At 46.6% G+C, this 22,898-nt stretch overlaps 2 protein-coding genes across 5 annotated transcripts in view; one reads left to right on the top strand and one right to left on the bottom strand.

Moving 5' to 3' along the window:
* LOC119386236 (ras-specific guanine nucleotide-releasing factor 2) overlaps positions 1–22,898 on the bottom strand; it is a 403,649-nt gene that overhangs the window by 121,539 nt on the left and 259,212 nt on the right. The gene's annotated exons all lie outside the window — the stretch shown is intronic.
* On the top strand, positions 13,321–14,431 carry LOC119388013 (sperm protamine P1-like). The gene is made up of 2 exons (XM_037655619.1): positions 13,321–13,503; positions 14,135–14,431. Exons 1-2 carry the CDS (start codon positions 13,434–13,436, stop codon positions 14,332–14,334), a joined length of 270 nt encoding a protein of 89 aa, XP_037511547.1. The 5' UTR covers positions 13,321–13,433; the 3' UTR covers positions 14,335–14,431.

The following is a 22,898-nucleotide window of genomic DNA, read 5'->3' as shown; positions in this document are numbered from 1 at the left end:
AGAGAAAGATATAGATAGAGAAAGAAAAAAAAATTCAAAGCAACAGGTACAGAAAGCAGATACAAGAAACAGATAAAAGGAGAAAGAAAGAAAAGAAAGCAAGAAAAAAGAAATGCAGAGAAACGAGGAAGCCCAACCCCAGCTGCGCTCTTCCTTCAGGCTTGGCACCACTAGTGCGAAGCTGCCATAATTTTTTAAACTCTTGTTTCTTTCTTATTTATTTTTTGTCTTTATCAGCTTTCTTTATCCGACTCATTCCTCTCATCTTGCAGCGACGCCCTTTCGCGCAGTTTGACAACAACAACAAAAAGAAATGGCCGCGTATCTGTGTTCTTTGCTGCAAATGTCGTTGAAAGACGATAGTCTTCTGCCGGCCGTACTAAATGAGTCCTCCTCCTCTATGTTGAATCGCCGCATCTGGCTCATAGCGTCGCATTTACAGCGCAGCCCAAAAAACCCTAGCATTTTCCGCGCAGCCTAAGAAACACTAGGCTCTTTAGAATTATGTATCTATGTATTTTCTAGTAAAGGAACACACCACCTAATACTTACGTATTGGTGCTGCGCCTCAAATATGCGTAACGTGTGCTTTTTGATCGACAATGTTCACAAGTATGAACGGCGCTACCAGTTCAAGATGGCTGGGCGTTCAGCAAGTGGTTTAACTTTCGCCGGGTGGCTGAATAGGGTGACAGACAGACAGACAGACAGACAGACCAAAATTTCTACGTTTAAGTTCCCCAAGAAAGACTATCTTTCTTTAAAAAATAAAGAAAGAAAGTCCGCACGCTTGAGTGTTCAATTTTAAAACTTGCCTGCTAAGGCCATAAGTCGCACTTCGGCCCATTGCAGCAGCAGTTGTAACAACGCTTAACAAAAAAAGATTATATATATATATATATATATATATATATATATATATATATATATATATATATATATATATATATATATATATATATATATATCCCAGTCGAAAAATCCGACAAAGCGCCCCTGTCGGTCCGACGAAGATAGCTGTCGGCCCGACAAGAAGATAGCTGTCGGCCCGACAATGGTAGCTGTCGGCCCGTCAGAGGTAACTGTCGGCCCGTCAGAGGTAACTGTCGGCCCGTCAAAGGTAACTGTCGGTCCGACAAAGGCACCAACAAAGGCACCTGTGGGTACGACAGAGGTCTCGTTCGCCGACCTTTGAGACCGATAGGGTACCTGTCGGTACGACAAGGGTGTTCTATATAATATATATATATATATATATATATATATATATATATATATATATATATATATATATATATATATATATATATATATATATATATATATATATATATATACCAACTCTAAAATTATGAATACGTGATCAGATAAATGAATTTCTGAATCAATGAACTTGAGCTTCGCGCTTTGATTACGGCCTATTTGACATTTAGTGACCGACCTCAAGGCACGAAATTGATTATTATAAATAAAACACTGAAACGCCAGAAAAACCGTTTGTATTCGTTCGGCTACAAGAAAAATGTAAAAAAAATTATGTTCGTTTAAATTGCCTTTCGAGAGAACCGATAAAATTAAATGTGGCGTGGCTCCGTTATTTTTGTAAATGCACTACCGTTTTTTTTTTTTTTTTCATTTACGCATATAGGCCGGAATGGAATACGGATGTACTCACGTGAAAAGAATATTGACCGCTAAGCGAAATACTTGATATCTGATGGCAAAAGAAATCAGAAATAACTCGGTGAGAATATTTTATCGATCTTCAATGCATATTTATCCTTAAGAAACCCCCTATTCTTTCAACAGAAAAAAAAAAAAACATGCAAAGAGAACGACGAACTTGCATTTAATTTTTATTGGCGATAACTTGTCTGCGTTTATGATTAGGCGGGAAAAAATAATCTTGCCAAAGGCACAAATTCTTCCATTTCTTGGCATAAATGAGGCATATAATAATGCAAGAATGAAAAATGACCTTGATTTTATCGCCGATATACATGATATGTATAATGAAAAGATGACGAGATATAAGCGATAAAAATGTCTAAAAAGGAGCGCCTTTAAATATACTACGATGTCACTGTCGGAAAGTCGTCACTGCTAGGAATTTCAACTCGTAACGTATAGCAAAAGTGTCGCGCAACCTAAAAAAAGAAAAAAAGAGAAACGAAAAACGCAATAAAGGACGGGCAGAAAAAGGTGACATTACTGGTCGCGTACGTCGCCTGGACTTCCTGTATGCAAAACAGCCGAGAGCCCACCGCAAATCCCACCTCTGAAACAAAGAACGGTGGATTTTAAGGAAAGCGAATGAACAGAAAAAAACAAAGGAGAACCGTAAAAAGAGTGAACTACGTCATCGCCAGTAACTGTGCGCACGGAGCTCGTTTTTTCTTCTCTGCAGAGCACGCCCACGAAACAAACGGCTGAAGGGAGATTTGAGACTCCAGCGAGGTAAAAATCAAGCCGCCGAAAACCTTCTAGCCGACCGCAAGAGCGGCTTTCGCTCAAGGCGATTCGTGTCGCGCGCCTGGGCACTTGGGAAGAAACACAGAAACTTCGAGAGGGAGAAGGACTCAGACGAGAGAGAGAGAGAGTACAACGGAGGGAAGTCGGCGCACACCGGAATCCACATAGTATGAAGCAGGAACCTACGGAAGAAAGGAACCTGCGGAAGAAAGCCAGCAAAGCCAGCAGCAGTGCAGCGGCGGGTGCGAGACGCAATACAGGCGGAGATGAAGGACACAGGGGTGCGTAGTAGGGATGGAGGAGGGGGTGGAAGGAGATCAAGTTGAGCACAGGAAGCGGAAATGAGAGCGCACGTGATCGATGGGGCTTTGTTCGAGCGGTGCGGCGTTCGGCGGCGGCGGCTGACCGGGGTCTGCCGTCGACGTCCCGCACCGGCGGGCCCGGCCATGGCTGCTCGTCCCTATGCCATCCGTAACGCGGTAGCGGGCAGGCCGAGCGTGCCGTACACACAGCCGCCTCCGCCCGCAGACGCGGCGTCGTTTCCAGGAACGGCCTCCAGGAAACGCGGGCGGCGGGAGAGATTTGACCGGATCGGGAAACATCCTGAGTCCGTCGCGCTCGGCGGGCTTGCGTTTCCTCGCGCGCCTGTCGTCATCCTTCTTCGGGGAGGCGCGAGGCCGCACTCGAGATTCGAACCGCGGGAGCAGGAGACGATGCGACGATCGCTGTCCTGACAATCGTTGAAAATCAGAATGGTGGAAGCCGGCCCCGGAAAAAGAACAAACAAACGAACAGCAAAAAAAAAACACAAACAACCAAACACATATATGTGCGCCTTACGATCAGACCACTTTGGCGGAACAACATAAAAACAAATAACGAAGAATCCGAGAGGAGATCTAAAACGAGGAGTGGTCGTTTGTAACGCACGCTTGCTTGTTTGTTTGCTTGCTTGCTTGCTCAGAGAAAAATAACAAGTCGGAGATGTGGGTGTATAGAAGAAAAAGAAAATTCCAGACGTGCCTGCAGTTTTGAGTAGTGTGTTTACGGACCTCTGCCTTGTTCCTCGCAGACAACGATGCAGAAGTCAATGAGTCACGAATGACGGAGAACGACGTGTTACCATCCTTTCTACCCATTTCTCTGTTATTCCTGCGTTTTGATGGCGGGGAGGATTTCGCAAAGAGGGATTTCGCGTGAAACGGCGAACGCAGAGCACGCGTGAGAAATGCATGACGTCCGAAGACCGAGAAGAGGCAGAGAAAGGGCTGCGCCGCCTGATTGCTTTGCACCTTTCTTGATTATTGTTTAGTTGAGCATGCACTGCGCAACTAACTCGCTCCGGGAACGTTGAAGCGCGGTCGACATTGCGGTGCTTTTAAGCTGATGCTCAGGCGGCGCTTGAGAATACAGCACGCAGCTGTCACCTCAACAAGTACAGCCATTATTCTCGAGCTCGGTTCGACGTCTCGCGTTCGTTTCATACGTTCCCGTCGGTTTGTGGCGCCGCCGCTGGAGCCACCGAATCATCACAGCGCATGATTGTATTCCGAGATACCGGCTAAAGGAAAATATTTAATTTTTTCTTTTCTTATTTGACGTTTCGATGTAACGAAAATACTATACTGACGCATGCTTATGAAGAGCGAAAAACATGGGGACGAAGCAGAGATGCACACAGGACAAGCGCTTTCTAACAACTGGTTTTATTACCGGAAAACTCGGACTTTTTATACAAGCACATCTGCGCAAGGCGTTTCTTGTACAGAGTCAGTCGCTTACGTTTCTTTACACGAAAAGACTATCAAAAACTACAGAAATGGCATATGCAAGCACACGGCATACGTAGAAGCCTACATGCGTCTCTATAGGCGCTGACCGGAAGGGGAAGGTAGGGTGCATCGGTTGCTCGTTCTCTCGTGCGTGAAACTGGCCGAAAACAGTGGTTTTTCCAAGTTTTCTGAGACAGAAGCTTTGACGCAGGATCGCAAGTGGACGCCGCCACATTGTGCATCCAGTCGCCAGCGCCGTCGGCGGTGCCCACTGGCGCATTGCATCCCGAAGCAATCAGCGAAGAAGGGACCCGCCGCCGTCCCACCACGCGCGATACTCGCCGCGCTGTTGCAATGCCAAACGGACGCCGATCTCTGCAACCAGAGGCTGTGCAATGGTCCGGTATCGCGCACCGAGCTCGACCGGAACCAGGGTCCGGCATCTCTTTACCCGACACTATACAATGCGGCGAGAATAGGGAGGAGAGAGAGCGGCGCAAAAGCGCAGGCTGCGCACGTCGCGGGAAGAGCGTGATCGGAATACCGAGCAGATGCTTGTTCCTTGGGTGCACACACGAGAGCCGCTCTTTTTGGCTTTCTTGCTTAGCTACTACCGCGTGGCGGTCGGTTGTGCAAGCCCGCTCCCCGTTTCATCGCACCCTCTTCGTAAGAACCCGCTCCCACCATCGTCCTTCGATATGCTCTTTCTTTGCTCATACTAAGAGCCGTTTTGTGTTGTTTGCTTTATCAACCTCCGCGTTTGCCTCATCGGCTGCCTCGCAGGAATGTTATTTCTAGGCTCCAGGGAACAAATGCACGCGGCGTGCATTGCATATTGCACGTCTCAAGGTGCCCAAATGCGATTGTCGCTAACAGGTAATGCGTAGGAAGAACGGGGCCAGCTGGCGTCGGCGCCACGGTGGGTAGAAGAACTTTCGAAGGCAGAGCGAGAGCATAGCGAGGATGGGAAGCGGTGCTTTGGAGCGGCGTGTTGCCGAAGGAAAAGCTGTCATCATGACGGCGGTGTCAAGAGTGTAGCTCTTAGCAGACAGGAAGAAATATAAAGCAGGTAACCTTTTCGCTTCGTGCATTTAGATCACGTTTTTCTAGCACGCTTGAAGTGGCATAACGGGACAGGCTCGACTCTACGTGACAGGAGTACATTAAACGTGGCTTCCGCACAAGAGGGCCATCTAATCTCTTGTAATAAAGTCAATTGTACATTTCAGTCAGTGAATGCCTTAATAGCAGTGCGCTCACGTGAACCACTCGATAAATTGTTGGGTGTGTGGGAAATATGGAAAGAGACTCATCGAAAGCTGGGCTGATTGGTAGCTGCCTTGTCCACCCATAATTTCTTAGTAATATAATAATAATTATTGGGCTTTTACGTCCCAGAGGGCTCCGGAAATTTAGGCAACCTGGCGTTTTTTAATAGCATTTCGCCTACATCGAAATGCGACCACTGCGGTCCGGATTCGAGCCCGCGACCTTCGGATCAGCAGTCGAGACCATAACCACTAGACCACCATGGCGGGTTTCTTTTCTTCATTAGGTAATACCGTGCATTTTGTGAGTTGCGTAGCCAACAATGTGATTTTCAGCGCTGAAATATGCGTGACACTGAAGCAGCAGTCCCGATCTTTATCTAATTCGTGAATGCTTCTCAGGGTTTTCTCTCAGAAGTCATAAATGTAACGCTCTACTAAAAGGCACCGAATAAACAACGCGTGTTGTCGGAAGCAGTGCATAGAGCGAGTAAGAAAGCATTGCAGTGAAGAAGGTCGCCTCCTTACAAATAATAGTCACTATTGCGCCAAGTTGTCTTATTCTTACGCGCACGCAGAAAGCTCGCCTATACTTAGGCACGTCGCATACAGCGTTCGTCCTTCTTTTGATTGTATTGCCAGCGTTCGCTGCTCCAGTAATGATTTCTCCGTGCGCCGAGAAAAAAGAAGAAAAAAGAAGTACAGATATGATGCGAAAGCGCATTTGTGAGTTTTGGAAACGGAAAGAACGAAGCTTCCAATTAGCGAGTCCCGATACCTATAGGATTTCTTTGAGACGTCCTAAGTAGTGCATCGCATTCATGTTGCATGGCACGAGATTAACATGAAACTGATGCAAAAAGAGCATAATTAGAATTGACGTTTACAAAAGCTAAATATGCTCCGCCTTATACTTGTTCTCGTTTGATCTTTTTCAAGGGGTTCCTATTTACAACTTCTCATTCCTATTTCAAACTTGAATGAAAAAAAAAAAAACACGAAAGAACAGTATTCAGATCCATTCCACTCCGTGAATGGGTGAAAAAAACTTTACTTCTTCAGAAGGTCCACGACCCTAGTCTGGACGACTGTGTGAAGGTATACCGTCAAGCGAGACTGTGTGGTGCGGCAGGCGGCATCGCCGAAACTTTCGCACTATAATAATAATTGTTGGGATTTAACGTCCCAAAACCGCGATATGATCATGAAAGATACCGTAGTGGAGGGCTCCGGAAATTTCGGCCACCTGGGGTTCTTTAACGCGCACCTAAACCCAAGTATACGCGCCTCTAGCATTTTCGCCTCCATCGAAAATGCGGCCGCCGCGACCGAGATTCGATCCCACGACCTGCGGGTCAGCACTCGAGCACCTTAACCACTAGACCACCGTGGCGGACTTCACACCATCACATACAAAAGGCATCGCCTAGCGTTCTTCATGTATTCATTTTCTCTCTCTCACTCTCTCGCACGTGAAATGCCAAACTTTGTTGAGCTAACGTCCTATTTTATCCCACCATGACAACATGACAATATATACTATAACATCCAAAGATTTCGTCGTAATGTCACGCTTAATAACGGAGCTGCGCTCGTCACGACATAGACCACTGAATTTTGCTGTTAAAGGGGTTATAAACCACTTTTCTAAGTAATGATCTAATGACCTCAGTATCGGAGTGTACTGCCTCCCGAATCGATTGCCGCAAAAAAATTCTCGAATCCGTCAAGAATGAGCGGAGTTACGGGGGTTTGGCGCATGCTCCCAGCGCTTTCTCTCTTTTCTCGTGCCGACGAGCGCACTGGAAGCTAGACAGGGAGGGATGGCACGGGGGAAAGAAGTTACGTCAGCGCGCGTCATGAAACGCGATCGCTCTCCCGCTGTGATTCGCGTGCGCGAGTGCGGCTACCGTGTACTGAGGAGTGCGGCGCCGGTAAGTGGCGGCACTCCGCGGCAAGAAGCGCATCTGATCCGAACGCTGCTCTCGATTTACGTCGGCTATCGGCCAATAAGCATGCTATGTCTCTTGCGACGTAAACAGGCAGATCCGCGACGTCAACGTGCAGACGCCCCGCCCACCGACGAGAGTGAGAACCGGCCTCTGTTTGAAAAGAGGGCGCCTGAGGAAACGGCAACTTCGCGCTCCGCTTGTGGCCTCTACGTGGCGCGCACGACTGTAATATTTGGCAGACCAGTTCATAGCCGTGTCAGCTTTCCGCAGGATGTGTTTTTTCAAGAAGCCCAAGGGGTGCTTCGTGACCCCTTTAAGGGGTTTCCTACATTATCAATAATAGTAATTTCTAGGGTTTACGCGCCAAAACTACGATATTATTACGAGGCACGCCGTAGTGAAGGACCCCGGGTTAATTTCGACCACCTGGAGTTCTTCACCGTGCACCTAAGTCTAAGTACAGGGGTGTTCTTGCATTTCGTCCCCGATCGCAATGCGGCCAGCATGTCCGGGAATCGAACCCGCGTCCTCGAGCTTAGTAGCGCGAGGTTTCCTACTTAAGCTTCTGTTTGACAACTGAAGTGATGAACGTATAAATAAGCCGACGCTGGCGGTCGCCAGTGATAAAGCGATTATTCGTTCACATGTCTAGGAAAACCCTCTCATATCGATTAAAAAGATTGCCATTTGTATTTCTGCCTTATTTATCGTTTCCTGTTCTTCTATTATTTTTATCCCGTTTACGAAGTTTCAGATATGCTATGTATTGTACGTACAGGGGCGATGGAAAGAAACGCGAACAGTGCGGCATATACGTCCTCTGCTCTTTCGCATTTCTTTTCGAGTGGTCGTAGCCTGAATGGTAATAAAAAGCCACCAGAGTCTTACATGATGCAATCAAGGACCACTCGAGCATCTTTTATTGCCACCAAGGACAGATCGCGATGAAAACAGCGCGTCGCGCTGTTCGCGTTTCTTTCCATCCCCCCTGTACATTGCAGGCTTCGTGCTCCCCTCCCGATAAATATAGTTTATTCTCAGCGTCTCGTGAGCTGTCCGCACATGGGTTCGACGAAGATCACCATTACAGAAAAGCCGAAGCAAAGCTCAACGCTACGGCCAAATATCCACGAAGGAAAGCAAGAGGACGGAGAATGAGATATTTCAAATGACGCCGGTCTTCTCCTGTCATATCGCCGCGCCGCTACTCGCTGACAGCACTCACTTTTCGTTCGGAGACGTCTTGTGACTCCAATTAGGACCACCCGAGCGAGCTGTGTTCCTTTTTACGTCTTCGACAAGCCCTTTTCCACGAGGCTCTAGGCGGCAATTTATTTTTCCGCGCATTTCTGGCTCCCGTGAAGCGCTTTTCTTTCTCCTGATCATGTTTTTCTGTGCTCTATTCTACCTCTCCTTCATTTCTTTCTTTTCTTTTTTTTTTCATCCCACACAGCCTTCCTCTATCGCCGCTATCGATCTAGATCTTGCTGCACGGCGTCGTTAAACACAAATCCACAGTCATCAGGTCGAACTTAAGCCGTAGCCTACACATACGGATGATTACCCTTATTGCCTAAGAAATGTCTGGGTAGAATATTCGAGCATTGCACCAATGTAATGTGCGCAACTCCTCGCGTAGTGATGTCAACAACATCTTCGTTATAGTGTTCCTACACGACGTTTCGCAGCACTATAACCAAGATTCGCGCTACAGCATCTCTGGATCAATCAAGAGCGCGATCTATAAGATCCACGTACAGAGGCCAACACGCTTGTCTAGAACACTGGAACGGCGTGCTCCGGACTGCACTGATGATGACATTTACCGATTGCACCTGGATTGAAAGAGCCCAAACTATAGCGTGCATGGCCGCTTCGGATGAATGATCAGGCGTGGGCTGTCTCAATCTTTTTGTTATCGTTATACACGACGCCGGAGCGCTATGGAACGTGCCGGGGCCTGCCGTTCCAGCGTTCTAGACAAATGCGTTGACGTATGTACATTGACGCCATGACCCCCCCCACCCCACACCTTTCTTCCGCTTTAACGCGTCGTCTGTTTTCTCTTAAACGAAAACACAACTACGTCTTGCAGCATCCATTATTGTACTACATTAACGTGAAACTAAATATACTTGCGTACTTATACATTTAATCTGGAAAGCCTGCGACGACCTCCATAGACAGTGAAAAAAGTATGAATATTGGAGATGGTAGAGCGAATATTTCGCCGAGAGTGACGAACGAATAGCCTTCTTCGCGTAACACGATACGCTTTAGTACATTTATCTATTCAAGTCCTTCGAGGCTCGTAATAATTTCCTGAAACATAATAAAAGCTTAAATATGAAATTTGCTTTTGAGGTTCAAATTGCGCGCGAACTTAAGACCTCTGCTACACTTGCGGTGCTCTGGCTAAGCTCAAAGCAACCATTTGGTTTTCGTTTTCTTTGAGTATTGCGGTAAAAATGTTTCGCAAACACCTGGGCGCTATAGGACTGGTAGGAGAGAAACAGAAAGAGAGAAAGAGAAAAAATTAAAAAGGAGATACTCATTGAAAAAAAAAAAGATTTCTTGCTACTCCGATATTCAAAAGCATAAGAGAGCACTCGTGCTACCTTCTCGATCTTAAAGATCCAGCCCAGTACAAACCGGTGCCGTCAAAACAGATTTGCAAGCGCAAAGAAGCATGTCCGCGGCACGAATTAATGCACGCTTTCACGGCCCCTTTCCTGCGATGGCAGCGCAGCTTAGCGCTATCTAATCCTAGCAGTCGTTCGCTCAGTTGAATAGAAGTGCAACGTGCGCGAAAATAAGTGAAAGCCAGCGGTCTTAAAGAATCTCCCCGAGTCATTGAATGGCCTCGTGCTAATGGACTTTAATAAAAGAGAACGCCGCAAGGGTCTGCGCGTATCGGAATTCGAAGACCCAGAGAAGCACCGACCTTTCATTTTGCCCGCTTGGCGCTCCGAAGTGGCTTAAATTTTAATAACGAAATGACGACATAAGACATTGAAAAGCTGCCTTGGAGTCAGAGAAGATGAACCAAGCTTGCGAAGGTTCTTCAATTACAAATTCTAGTGCTGCACGGATTGCGGCGAGTTCTGCGGACCTAATGAGCAGTTAGTCGCTGTTATAAGGCTCCTCCACCACCATGCAGTCGAGAAACAACACAACATAGCGCATCAGTGGATACCGGGTCATTGTGGTATATACGGTAACGACCGTGCCGATGAGGCCACCCGATCTGCACATGACAGTGACCACTCCGCAAATATACCGTTCTCCAGAACCGACGCAGCTACAAGACTTCGTTCACTGGCACGTGAACTCACATCTGCCCAATGGAACTCGGCTGAATTCACCAATGCTTTTCTACACAGCTTGGATCCCAACCTCCAGCTCCGTCTTCCGTCAGGAATATCGCGAACTGAGGAGACTCTTCTGTGCCGCCTGCGGCTTGGCGGAGCCTTCACGAATGCCTACTCCTGTCTGATTGGAATGGCCAACGACTCTACATGCAATAACTGCAGCTGCGAAGAAACGAGCTCCCATCTTCTGTGTGAGTGTCCCCGTTTCAGTGCGCCAAGACAAGAACTTTCGAATGCGCTAGACAAACTTGACAATCGGCCTTTGTCGGAACAAAGGGTTTTGGGACCCTGGCCGAGTCCATCGTCAGCACAGAAGGCTTTGAAAGCATTATTGCGCTTCTTGCGGACAACTGGTCTTAGAGACAGACTCTAAGTAGTGCCATATTCTCGTTTCCTTTTTCCCCTCTCTTTTTCTTTTTCCTTTTCTTGCTCTCCTTTTTTTGTAACACCTCTCTTCTATCATATTTTATCCCCCTTACCCCTTCCCCCAGCACAGGGTAGCCAGCCGGTCTAAGAACTGGCTAACCTCCCTGTCTTTCCGCTTGTTGCTTCCTTTCTTCCTTCCTTAAATTTTAATAAAAGAAAGGACATAAAAAGCATTCGTTCAGAGAGGTCACCGTAGCCTTAGCTAATTTCGTCGCGGTGTCAAAATTTCGTGTGGAAGTGTGCCTAATGGAAGTTGAAAAGGGTAACAGTTGATAAGGGTCATAACAGAAAAGTGCTCACCGTATGCAGCATGTAGAAACACGACACTCTTGCTTTGGAGTGGGACTCGCCACGCTGGTTTTGTGGTTATGGTGCTCGACTGCTGACCAGAAGGTCGCGAGCGGCCGCATTTTCGATGGAGGCGAAAATGCTTGAGGCCCGTGTACCTAGATTTAGGTGCACGTTAAAGGACCCCAGCTGGTCGAAATTTCCGGAGCGTTAAACCTCCACATTTATTATTGTTGTTATTATTATTATTATTATTATTATTATTATTATTATTATTATTATTATTATTATTATTATTATTATTATTATTATTATTATTATTATTATTATTAGTACAGCTTTGGAGAGGGCTCAGGCTACTACATCTTTTCCTCATTTCGTAACAATCGGTAACCTTTCAACTGAGTGGTGTAAGAAGTAGCTTTGTCGTTCTAATCGGTAAGACAAGAAGTCAACTAATACTAGAAATGATTGTAAGCAGCGTATTAGAATAAGAAATCAGAGACGATTATAGTATAGTGACACGTAGAGAACATTTAGTGTGGTCCTCCTCATTGTGTGCGACATGAGAGCACAGTGTGGAAGAAAAAGCTAAGACATCGCTGGACATGTTATCTGGAATGGTGTTAGGTTTCCTAGAACATTTATAAATGGACATTAGAGAAGAGAAGATAATAAAAGAAGGGAAGAGGCGACTCACGCGTGCGAGTATTCTTTATCGCTCGCACGAGCCTGCCGATCCGAATATATATATATATATATATATATATATATATATATATATATATATATATATATATATATATATATATATATATATATATATATATATATATATATATATATATCGCCGCGTCACACTTTTACAATGAAATACGTTCCTCCAACAGTGCGGCATGCAACTTTTGAGGCTCTGAGGGGACGACTGAGCACATTCTATGCCACTGCCCATCCTACCAGACTCAACGACATGTTCTAGGAGCCAAACTCGATCGTCTTGATGCAAGACCACTGTTAGAAAAGAAAGTTCTGGGGCATTGGTTTCGTGCATGCAGAAGGCCGCGAAAGCCCTACTGAGCTACCTGAAGGCGACGGGACTCCACGAGCGTCTATAAACTACCAGCGCGGCATTGTGTTGAGTGTGTTCTCACTAATTGTTCACTTCTCTTTCTCACTCCTGTTCTTTCTTCTCTATCTTATCTATTATTCGTCCTTTCCCCCCACCCCACGTGTAGGGTAGCCAGCAGAGCCAAAGCCTGCTTAACCTCCCTGCTTTTCCCCTTCTTTACTCTCTGTCTCTAATCATATTGAGCTTTTAATAATGCAGGAAGGACTAAACTAATGAATAGTCGCTCAGTACAGTATTTTTCATAATCGGACCGCGGATTACAGTGTCGATTCGGAGAAGTATTCGATATAGAATGAGACGTTAATTTTGAAACTAAGTTTTTTCATTAGTATTTCTTTATAACGCTTTGTTTTTTACGGAAACAAGGCTAGTTCACCGCATCTAGCGCGTTAACAATTTTTGAAACTGTACTAGTCTTTGCTCTTTTCTTTCTTTTCTTTCAATATTACCATGCCGTCTAGGGCCCTCTAAATGAAAGTAGAGTTAGGCGCGGAAGGCACTTCAATATGGCGAACTGTAGACTCAGGCGCTTTTCGCACGCAGTTGCTGCCGCCTACAATTTGCGATGGTCGTGCGTCAAGTGCTGGAGCGATCACGCAAGGCAGCGCTTTCCCAGATTTCGCAGCTGTGACGGCTTTTCGCGTCCGCATATAAATTGAGCTGCTGTCCTTTACTTTTCGCGCCTGCACCTTCGAGAACTCTCACACAATACATATAAACGCCGAGCACCGTCACGCTAGTCACTGTGATACAACATGAAGAGTTCGACTGTTCTTGTTCTGGGACTCCTCGTCCTCGCAGTATTGGCCTGCTGCTCCGCCGAAGGTAAGCATTTCGAAAATGCGTGTATCTATGGACATTGTTGTCGAAGCGTAGTTATAGAGGCATGGATCCAGAGAACGTTAATCTATAGTTTATTCGCTGATTAGCAATTGCAGCGGTATCTATTTATCGCAAGCAATAAAGCGTTCCTAGGAATTGACGGCACCCTTTCAGTAGAATTGCACAGTGTCAATGTCGTTTATGATCTTCATGTTAGAGCTACCAAGTGTAAACTTCTAATATATGACTAGTTTCATGTCCTCAGATTTGTTATTTATTTATTCGAAAGAACTGAAGAACGCTGAGCGTCACGTGCCCCTAAGTGTCGACGTATTGTACTTGACCTTCTATCGCTGAGCGTCTTGCCTACTTTGTTTTACATTCGGTGGCATGCACCTCTCAGTCCCGTATAAACGATAGTGTTCGAGCGCAGTAAGAAACAATTGTTTTAAAACGTCATCAGACCGTGTTATTGCACAAAATAAATTAAAAACCTCTAAAGAAAATGGATTTGAAGCTTTCGTTATCTTGCTTTACTTTAGTGCCATTATGTCTACGCTATGTCTGCGTGCGAGTATCCAGTTACTCTAACTCTACAGATAATATCTCATGCTACGCATTTTCTTTGCAACAGCTATAGATGACAACCAGAAACATGGCCATCCCAAGCAGCACATAGCTAGGCAACGCCGATCTGAGGATGAAGACCCTAGCGCCAAAGGTCACAAGATAGCATCTGAGATGTCCGGTGGCAAGGCGGGTGGCAAGGGCAAGGGCAAAGGCAAGGGAAAAGGAAAAGGCAAAGGGAAGAAAGAAGAGAGTGACGAACAGTGAGCCACTCAGTCGGCCAGACGGAGCTACGGAAGGCCACCAAACCACCACCCACCTTTTCAATACGAATCCAGATCAATAAATACGATCTGAACATAAATTCAACGTCTCGTAGATCATTGGGACAATCTTTACGAGCATTTATGTACATCGCGGAAAGGAGGTAGTCGCTCGAAACTGCCTGCTTCGGTCATCATCGGTTGTAATGCTAACTTCTAAAAAACATTTTTGACGTTATATGTTTTGTAGGTTTTGTGGGGAAAAGAAGAAATGTATTCACAACAAAGTTGTAATCGCGAACGCAGCATTACTTCCGGTTCACACAACGACAAAAAGAGAAAGCTGTCCTCACTCCTCTTCACTCGAACGAGCCTATTTAGGCAATATAACCCTCACCCCCCCCCCTCCGCTATTGTATTTAGCGCGCTTATATACTTACATATATTGCAACTGTAATCAGTGTTTGGTGCATGCCATCTCCGAACGCAATAAAGGCCTGACATTCATTAAGAGCGTGTTTAGCCGGCTCGGTGCAGCAATGTAAAGTACACGTAAATGTACAGGCGCAGTACTCTGCTTGGAAAGCAGCCATTAGGTAAGGGCATGTTTTGGACGAAACCCAGAGTCTGTTGTCACCAATCATACTTAAGAACTTTGTAGATGGAACACGTCTGTTTTCTTGTACAGCGGTTATCTACAGAGGCAAAAAAGTGCAACTGTAAATGATGGCGTCGTTTTCACCAAATGGGCCGTGTTTTCCACGAGGTCCTGGTATGGCCACACCATTTTAAATCTCGCATTTCTTGCTGCTTCTCTTACTGCTAACTGCTGCTTACTATGCAATACAACCGTCCTCTTCCTGCTTCCAACCCAAAAACATTTACGTTTCTTAGGCTGATTCTCCGCACTATTCGCGATGTTGGACCGTTTACGGAGCGGTGCTCAGTATAAATGGGTGTGTAAGCAACCTCCACCTGTTTGTTCATCTTCTTTCACATAACTTCTAAGGCTATTACGTGTGTGCGAACTTCACTGGGAAATAAATGTTTCTCATGTTCTCGTCCAACGCCACATTTCAGTGGGAATTTACGATCATCAAGCTCGAACGTCGTCGGTAATTACCTCTTCCGCAGTTTCACGACCTCATTGTTAAGGCCCCGTTTTCGTTCAACGATGCTTTTTTTTTTTTTGCGTGCCCATACGACTGATGTGCTTATGCTTACGCAATTCATCCCGTCCCCGCTCCAGCTTGAATCACTTAGACGCTACCACTCGAGAAGATTACAATAACACCGGAGATCCGTATAAAGAAAGCCTACATGAAAACGCATCGCGTTGAAAACACCTGTACGGGTGCAAGCAAGGCCGGTTATCACGGTGTTTCTTTGATGGCTCTCCGTTCGTCTTGCTGACGCCCTGGGCATCTTATATATTCCGCGTGAGAACCATCCGACATCCGACGCACTCTAGCGCCATTATCGTTTTACGGGGCATGCCGCGAGAAATGACAGAAACAATAAGTTGTGACCGCACGTTCTGCAGGCGCAGTAACTCAGGCTCGTTCATATTTGGCACGTCGAGTTCGTTCTCCGAAGACGTTCGCTACATGGCGCACCGCAGAGTGCCCATTCCTGGACCGTTACACCGCTGGAGGCAATGCGCGGCAAACTTTGCGTCGTAGCAGGCTAGTTATACTACGTGTGCATGGCTGAGACACGAGTTGCGCACGGGCAACGCATGCGCAGCGAGTCCAGCGGGACACTTCGGCTTCAATGTTTCATGGATACGAGCCCGTGCCGAGGCACTTACAAACGCGTAGAGAGTGGATACATGCGCGCTGGTCAGGGTGGGCGGAGCGCGTGACACGCGCGGATGCAATATTTAGCGCGCGCGGTCCTCTCGACGCTAAACCTCGGAGTGCGAGCATTTGGTCCTGCTCCCTGAGGGCAGGTAGAATGCTGACCGCTGGTGCTTGAGAGCAATGGCGAGTGCATATTGAAGCCACGTAGATGAGCTGCAGCGAGCGGATGCGTCTTGGTAATGGCGCCGTGTTGACGTGAACGCTGATGCACTGGCAAGCAAGTGCGTTCTTTGGTTGCCTTTGCTCGATGTACCTGCTCGGTATTTATTCAAGAAGAGAAAGCCCGATCACCGAAATAGGGAAGAATTTCGAAGGAAAGACTACGGAAAAAAACTAACTCACGTAGGAAGATAGCGCAGGTATAGTTGGTTCAGGTCGTTAGATTGAGCTCACTAAGTGCATTGTAAGAATGAATTCAGCACAACGGAGAAGTGGGCAGAGAACTTTGAAATACACGGATGTGCACGACTGGAATGTCGTTGAGGAAGAAACCGACTTTCACTTAACGTAATGTTTAAGGTCCGTGCTGAAGTCATCACAGATGACACGGTGCTTAGGTTAAGTGAACATCCAGCTCGCATAGCAAGCGGACGAGTACATCGAGTATTGGAACAAGGCGCCCAAAAGCGCGCAGATGCCAGCAACATATTACGCAGGGTCAACAAATCCTCGCTTTCACGTCAAAAGATGAAGGGCTAACAAGGCTGTACGGTACTTTACTTTCGCTTGTTTTCAAACATTGGTCGGGGCTTCGCAAAGTCGTGAGCCCATCTTGCCGGTATTTCAAGTCGTTTTAGAACAGTGGTCAAGAAGTGCTCTATTCATTATTACCATAAAGCAGTGGCACGGAAAAATAGCATGTGAGGCGACCTTTCAGTACCAGAGGCGAAAAATAATATACAGAAATTCTTGCTGTACGAACTTATTTGGAGTTGTCCTGCCAGAGCACTCGTACTGCGAATGTGAAAGACTACGTGGAAAATGCTTCCGCTCGTTTTATGGGTTTCTGTAAAATTCACACTGCGTTAGAAAGTAAGAAGAGCTATAGCCAACAGCGTGATCACGGATTCACAGTCATAACTTTGAGAATTGATGACATACGTTAGACGCTGCCCACCACTACGATCGTAAAGGTTCCCTGGAGCTACTGCGTAAAGACCGACGCTGCAGTGTCTGTACAGCCGGTTGTCCTTTTCGTGAAAAAGAACCAAGAAAGGAGTGCGGAGGAAAAGACGAAGGATTTCGCTCCTGTTATGACCGGGGTATTCCGCGTCGCAGTCCAGCCTTTTCCTGGCAGCGCAAAAACAGAAAACATTGGGCCACGAGTTAACAAAATACATTCAGACGGGGCAGAGAAGGGATCGTCGGTATAGCACCGCGGGGCGTCAATACCTTTGCGCGGCGAGGCTCAGTCCGCTCGCGGCGAAACCATTTCTGGTCGGAATCTCCCGCTTAGCAGCAGAGCCGGTGGTCTGCTTCGTCTCGGCTTCATCCCTGCCATCCTTTTTTTTTTCCCAGCCAGTTGCACGTCTCTCAGTGTTGGTCCGGTGCGTGCGCTGCAGCGTATATTGATTCCGTGCGTGGCTTGCGGAGAGGCCAGATTGACCCACATTGGCCCCTAGACTCTGAGAGAGCTGCGCGCGCTAAAACTGGATACGGGAGAGAGGAGCTTGGAGAATAAAGGCAGTAGCAAGCGTTTTCTATAACCCACCGACGCGTGCTATTATTTGTCGTTGACCGCTGTTGTATTCTATTATTATAAATCTGTGGCTCTGGAAGGACTGAGGCAGAAAGTATATCGGCTTCTCTATTTCTCTACTACAGTTAAAGGAACGATCGTCTCGGTCTCCAGATGTCCACGCTTTAACACCGTGAATGACCACACTGCAATCCAGCTACACACTGCTTGGCGTCCTATTTGAAACTTTAATGATATTGAGGGGCAAAATATTGTCTCTTGTGATTGAATTGATGCTGCAGAATTTCATTAGGAGGCATGATTTGGCTGTGGTGCCCAATATTCTGAGATTCAGTAAGGAAGAAGAAAAATGTACATGCTGTGGGGCAGCTAAGAAAACGACAGAGCATGTTCTAACTGAATGTGGATATATTCACCCAGGTGTATGTTTGGGCACGAGGCTACATGAAGCCTTGGGTTTTATGCTTACTTTTCGTATTCGCAGACGTTATTAGCGCTGCAATATTGATCAAACAGCGGTTCTCCGGTATCAACGCGTTTTCAATTTTTACACCGGTTCTGCACAGGCTCTTCGTAGTTCTATCAGGATAAAGCACATTGAGAACATCCATTCTATCGCAGGACCGCATTTCGTTGTAGTCAGGAATACGTTTTTAGAATGTTCACACTCATCGGTAAGCTATGGCGCCAATGATACCGCTCTGTCCCTGCACGTCTTCACGTACGGGGCCTGACAATGACATCCACAACGACGCCGTGCTGCGAGTTTCTCGTTTTCTCACCCAGAACATCAAAATTCACTTAACTGCAAACATCTGTAGCTGCTTTCGACATTATAGTCTTCATAACGCGCTGTTCCTCTAAGGAGAAAAGTGACATGTCTTTCCGGAAACTTTCACGTTAGCCCGTCCTTCCTTACGCTGCGCTGTTGGTCATTACATGCGTGCGTTTTTATATATTTGCTTCTTTATTATAGTGCCGGTCCTCTATTCATCGCCTGCACGTGCGCGATGCGTTGCATCACTTCACCGTGAGACTGGAGGGCCTCACAAATTGCTCGCACGATGGGTTACAACAGAGGCGTGGTAAATTTATGCCCATTAGGGTCCACGCAAAAAAAAAAAATAAAAGGATTAAGAGGCAACAACGCAACGGGCCTAGCAGGAGAAGTTATGCTGGTTCCATTAGCCTTTTGCTCCATGAATAAAAGAAGCCATGCGCAGTAAATCAACCAAATTACGCTCGCACTATCTCCCTCTATATAGTCCTCGTTTCATCTGCGGGAAATGCACTGTTACAGCGCGCCATTTCTCCTTCTTGCTTTTTTTTTATTTCTCGGGAACAGGCAGGAAGATAAAATTTTTTTCTCGTCGCTGAGAAGACCTGGCCTCACTGCAACTGAGTCCATAAAGCAATCATGCTGAGAAAATTACAACAAAAAAATCCTTCGGCCGGCTCACGAAAGACGCTCATCCAGAGGAAATATGCGCGCCGGAAAATGCGCTCCAGGCTTATGATATTTTCGAGCCAGCGTTGTTTGTTGCTGCCCTTCCTTTTCATTGCTACATTTGTGTCATGAAATGAAAGAAATTTCTAGAATATAATACGTAATTATTGTCATCAGAAGAAGTACGTTCTCAGCTTCGAAGTAGCATATATGAGGCATGTTAGCTTAAGCATCGTCATCGCTAGCAATAACCAGACTACACCTGACGCTGACTTAACCAAACGATGCCAGTCTCATGTGGATCAGCACTGCGCTAACTTCAGCTGGTTATTAATTACTTGCGCTAGAAGCAGCTATTCTAAACGTGACAAAAAAATAGACAAGAGAGAAAGACTGTAAACGCGAGTGCTCGTGTTTGACATCTCTTGTTATTGCTTTGTTCAATGGAGCTTTTTCTTCACTCCTTTACTTCTTGTGAACGGTGTTCTGTTCTTAACACCAATAGGTTTGTCTGCAACTCAGAAACTGCAGTTGACCGTACAGACAGTGAAAGTCAATAAGTCACAGAAAGCTCCAGATCGCGAAATGAAGTTTACACGCGCAGTTACTGTTTGCACGTTTACCTCTGCTCCTACAAATACCGAAATTAATCTCCGAGCAATTGGGCGTAAAAGTTCAAGCCGCTAGATCTACGTACCTCTTACCATATCGCGCATTGGTTAGGGCAAACTAGACGGACTGATGGATGTGTGATAGTAGAAGTTTCTCAAGCACCAGAATGCATTAGAACCATATGGGTGTACGATGTATGTTCTTAGATGGAAACAGGGAGCGATCTAACGTATGCTTAGGCAAGTTTCGTGCCTGTCTGCCACTGTGCTGTACTGTCAAACGGCCTTAACAGCACACCGAGCTGGTTTAAGATCGCCTATCTCTAATTTGTTCCTTGCTCAGTTGACTGTTGGCGGAGGGGCAAGGCCTCCCTGTCCCGACGTGGGAGCGACCCGCTGCGCGCAATCCCGCGTACCGAAGGACCTCAATAAAGTTGTTCATCCATCCATCTGTCCTTATGCATGAATATATTTAGCATGCTTTACAATGTGCACTCAAGTACAAGTGATGTAATGCACTGCCACTCATCAGGACGCACTTTTCTGATCCCTTAAGCCGGGCTAAGAAGTTATGTACTAGACCCAGTCTCGGTACAACTACGCCCCCTGGTCTCCTAAGTGCTGTTGAGCCAACTTATCCGGCCTGGTGAGTCTTTGCATCAGAAAGCCCTTCTTGAAAGACTCAGCAGCAGGCATCTACCCCACTTCTGGGCTGCACCAAATACACTAGGGAACGTCGGCTTCAAGAGGCCTAAACGGAGGCCATGAACTGATCCGTCTCGGACGCTCGGGGGCATCATGTTTCACTTAATATTGCCGTCCAAGCGATCGGCAACTTTATCTGTGACCCTCTGTTTGGTTCTCGAGCACTACTTGTACGTGAATGCTTACAAACACTGCCAAGTATGCATTGACTAATCGGGCATCGTGGACTACGATAGCCATGCTAGTCTATATTGAATACCGTTTCGCGATGCTGCATGGTACGACCGCTTGGACCGCCCAGTTTTCTTCGGTTGTTGTAGACAGTGCAGCTATTGCTGCTGCTTTTCGTAAACTGAAAAAAAAAAGCCGTCATATTTTCGGTCGTTAAGCCAGGAATTCGGACACAATCTATAGCGACATGACAGGTCTGTCAGGCTAACAACGCCTGTAGCAATATCGCCACCACGACCGCCGCCAGCATCATTATCCTGAGAGTTAATGTACTGTTTAATACAAGATGCACCAGTGCTACCTCGCGATTGATGAGTTAACCGCACCTCATTGGCATTCCTCATGACAAATGAGTCGATAAACAAAATCAATCAGAGAATGTGATAAGACAAGTAAAATATTGCTTCAATCCGCGAGTTTGATGAACACAGGTTAAGTTAAATGAGCACTTAACTTCTCCCCATTCTATTATGCAATAAATCAACCATTCCGCAGCTGAACGAACGATGCGAGAAACGAGACTGAAGAGCGTTGCTACAAATGATGCAATGTAGGTTAACGTAGCCTTGCAATGTAATGTCACAATATAGCCAAAAAGTAATGTCGATCACATCTTATAGACTGGCCACTTCTCTCGTATTATAACTTGATGTGCTCCCATATCAATCGTATTCTGTTCACGTCACGTAACTGCTGCAAAGTACGGATACGGATACATATGGGAAAATGTGACAAGAATATCTGAAACTTAGCCTAGTTGGCATCGATATATACCAACTATTTGAAATCAACGCAAAGTCTACCATCTTTCCATATGGTGTTGGCGAGGTACGTGTGGTCAAGACATTCACCTGCAAAAAGAACAAAGTGCAATCACGCACGATCGCGCACATTTACACACGTGCTCACTGGCGCACATGGTAGCACGAGCGTAAACACACACACACGCTGAGGGCGTGCTATCGCTTTGTGACTCCCATGTCTTCGGCGCCAGAATTTGTTATTCCGCCAGCAGACTTATTCATACCGCGAGCGTCGCAGATCGGACGGCGTGGCACGCAGCAACGCTCGTCTTTTTCTGCCGTCTCAGCGCATATAAAACGCCCCCTGAAAAGCCGCCATCATCGGCAATCATCGCTCCAAAGAGGGCGGCGCCTGTTGGTCGAAGAAAACCTAAAGACGACGAACGCCCAAAAGCGATGACGCGCGCACGGCGATCAGACGCGCCGGGAGCCGCCAGTAATGCCTAATTTCAACAACGCTCCTCAAGAAGATTGCGGCGGCTTCTGCGGTGTTTGCGCGCGAAGCCGCATGTCGAAGCAGCCGCGAGGGTGGAGGGAAATGTGGGCCTCGCGGGGTTCTTCGCTAGGTAGATCGGCGCGCTTGTTGCTTCCTTCGTTAACGAAGCAGCGAAATAAGAAGAAAGAAAAAGGCGGAAGAAGAGAGATATTCGGAAGGCGCTCCTCGCTGAATAATAGACGGGCGAGCGCGGGTGGGCGCAAACACGAAGAAGGACCGAAAAACGCTGACCTCTGTCGTTTGGCTGTGCAGGAGGCCGCAATACGGGGCGCCGAGTCGGTTCATTTTGGCGAGCCACGACGAGAGAGACTACGACGCACACGTTGGAAAATGTACGAGGGGGTGAAAGAAGGGAAACAGAAAGGTGAACGCATGTCTAGGCGAAGAGCGTGCAGTTCCTATAGAAGCTAGAGCTTGGCCTTAGCGCCAGACGGAATCCGAATCTGGAAACAAACTAAGTGTGAAAGAAGTTGTTGCTATTGAAACATATCGTAGTAACTTGCTGTCTCAGCGGTGACCACGCGCTATCGTGCGTCGCCGATGCGGTTCTATCATTTGTAGGTCGCATAAAGTAATCGAAAGAGGAACCGTTATGTTACTAGGATAAGTGTAATACATTCATTTCGCTATTGTTTTGCGCACTGGTAATCGCTCACCGGCTCACTAAGTACTAACGCCCTGTAATCGAAACACTATGAAGCGATATCTTCGAAA

This window comes from Rhipicephalus sanguineus, chromosome 3 (genome assembly GCF_013339695.2).
Source record: "Rhipicephalus sanguineus isolate Rsan-2018 chromosome 3, BIME_Rsan_1.4, whole genome shotgun sequence".
In the NCBI taxonomy this organism is placed as follows: domain Eukaryota; kingdom Metazoa; phylum Arthropoda; class Arachnida; order Ixodida; family Ixodidae; genus Rhipicephalus; species Rhipicephalus sanguineus.
This window is presented reverse-complemented; position numbering and strand designations above follow the sequence as displayed.

Excerpts from the sequence above, each read along its gene's own strand:
- LOC119388013 (XM_037655619.1), top strand. The coding sequence starts at position 13,434 with ATGAAGAGTTCGACTGTTCTTGTTCTGGGACTCCTCGTCCTCGCAGTA. Across the intron at positions 13,504-14,134 it reads GGCCTGCTGCTCCGCCGAAG|CTATAGATGACAACCAGAAA; the intron begins GTAAGCATTTCG and ends TCTTTGCAACAG.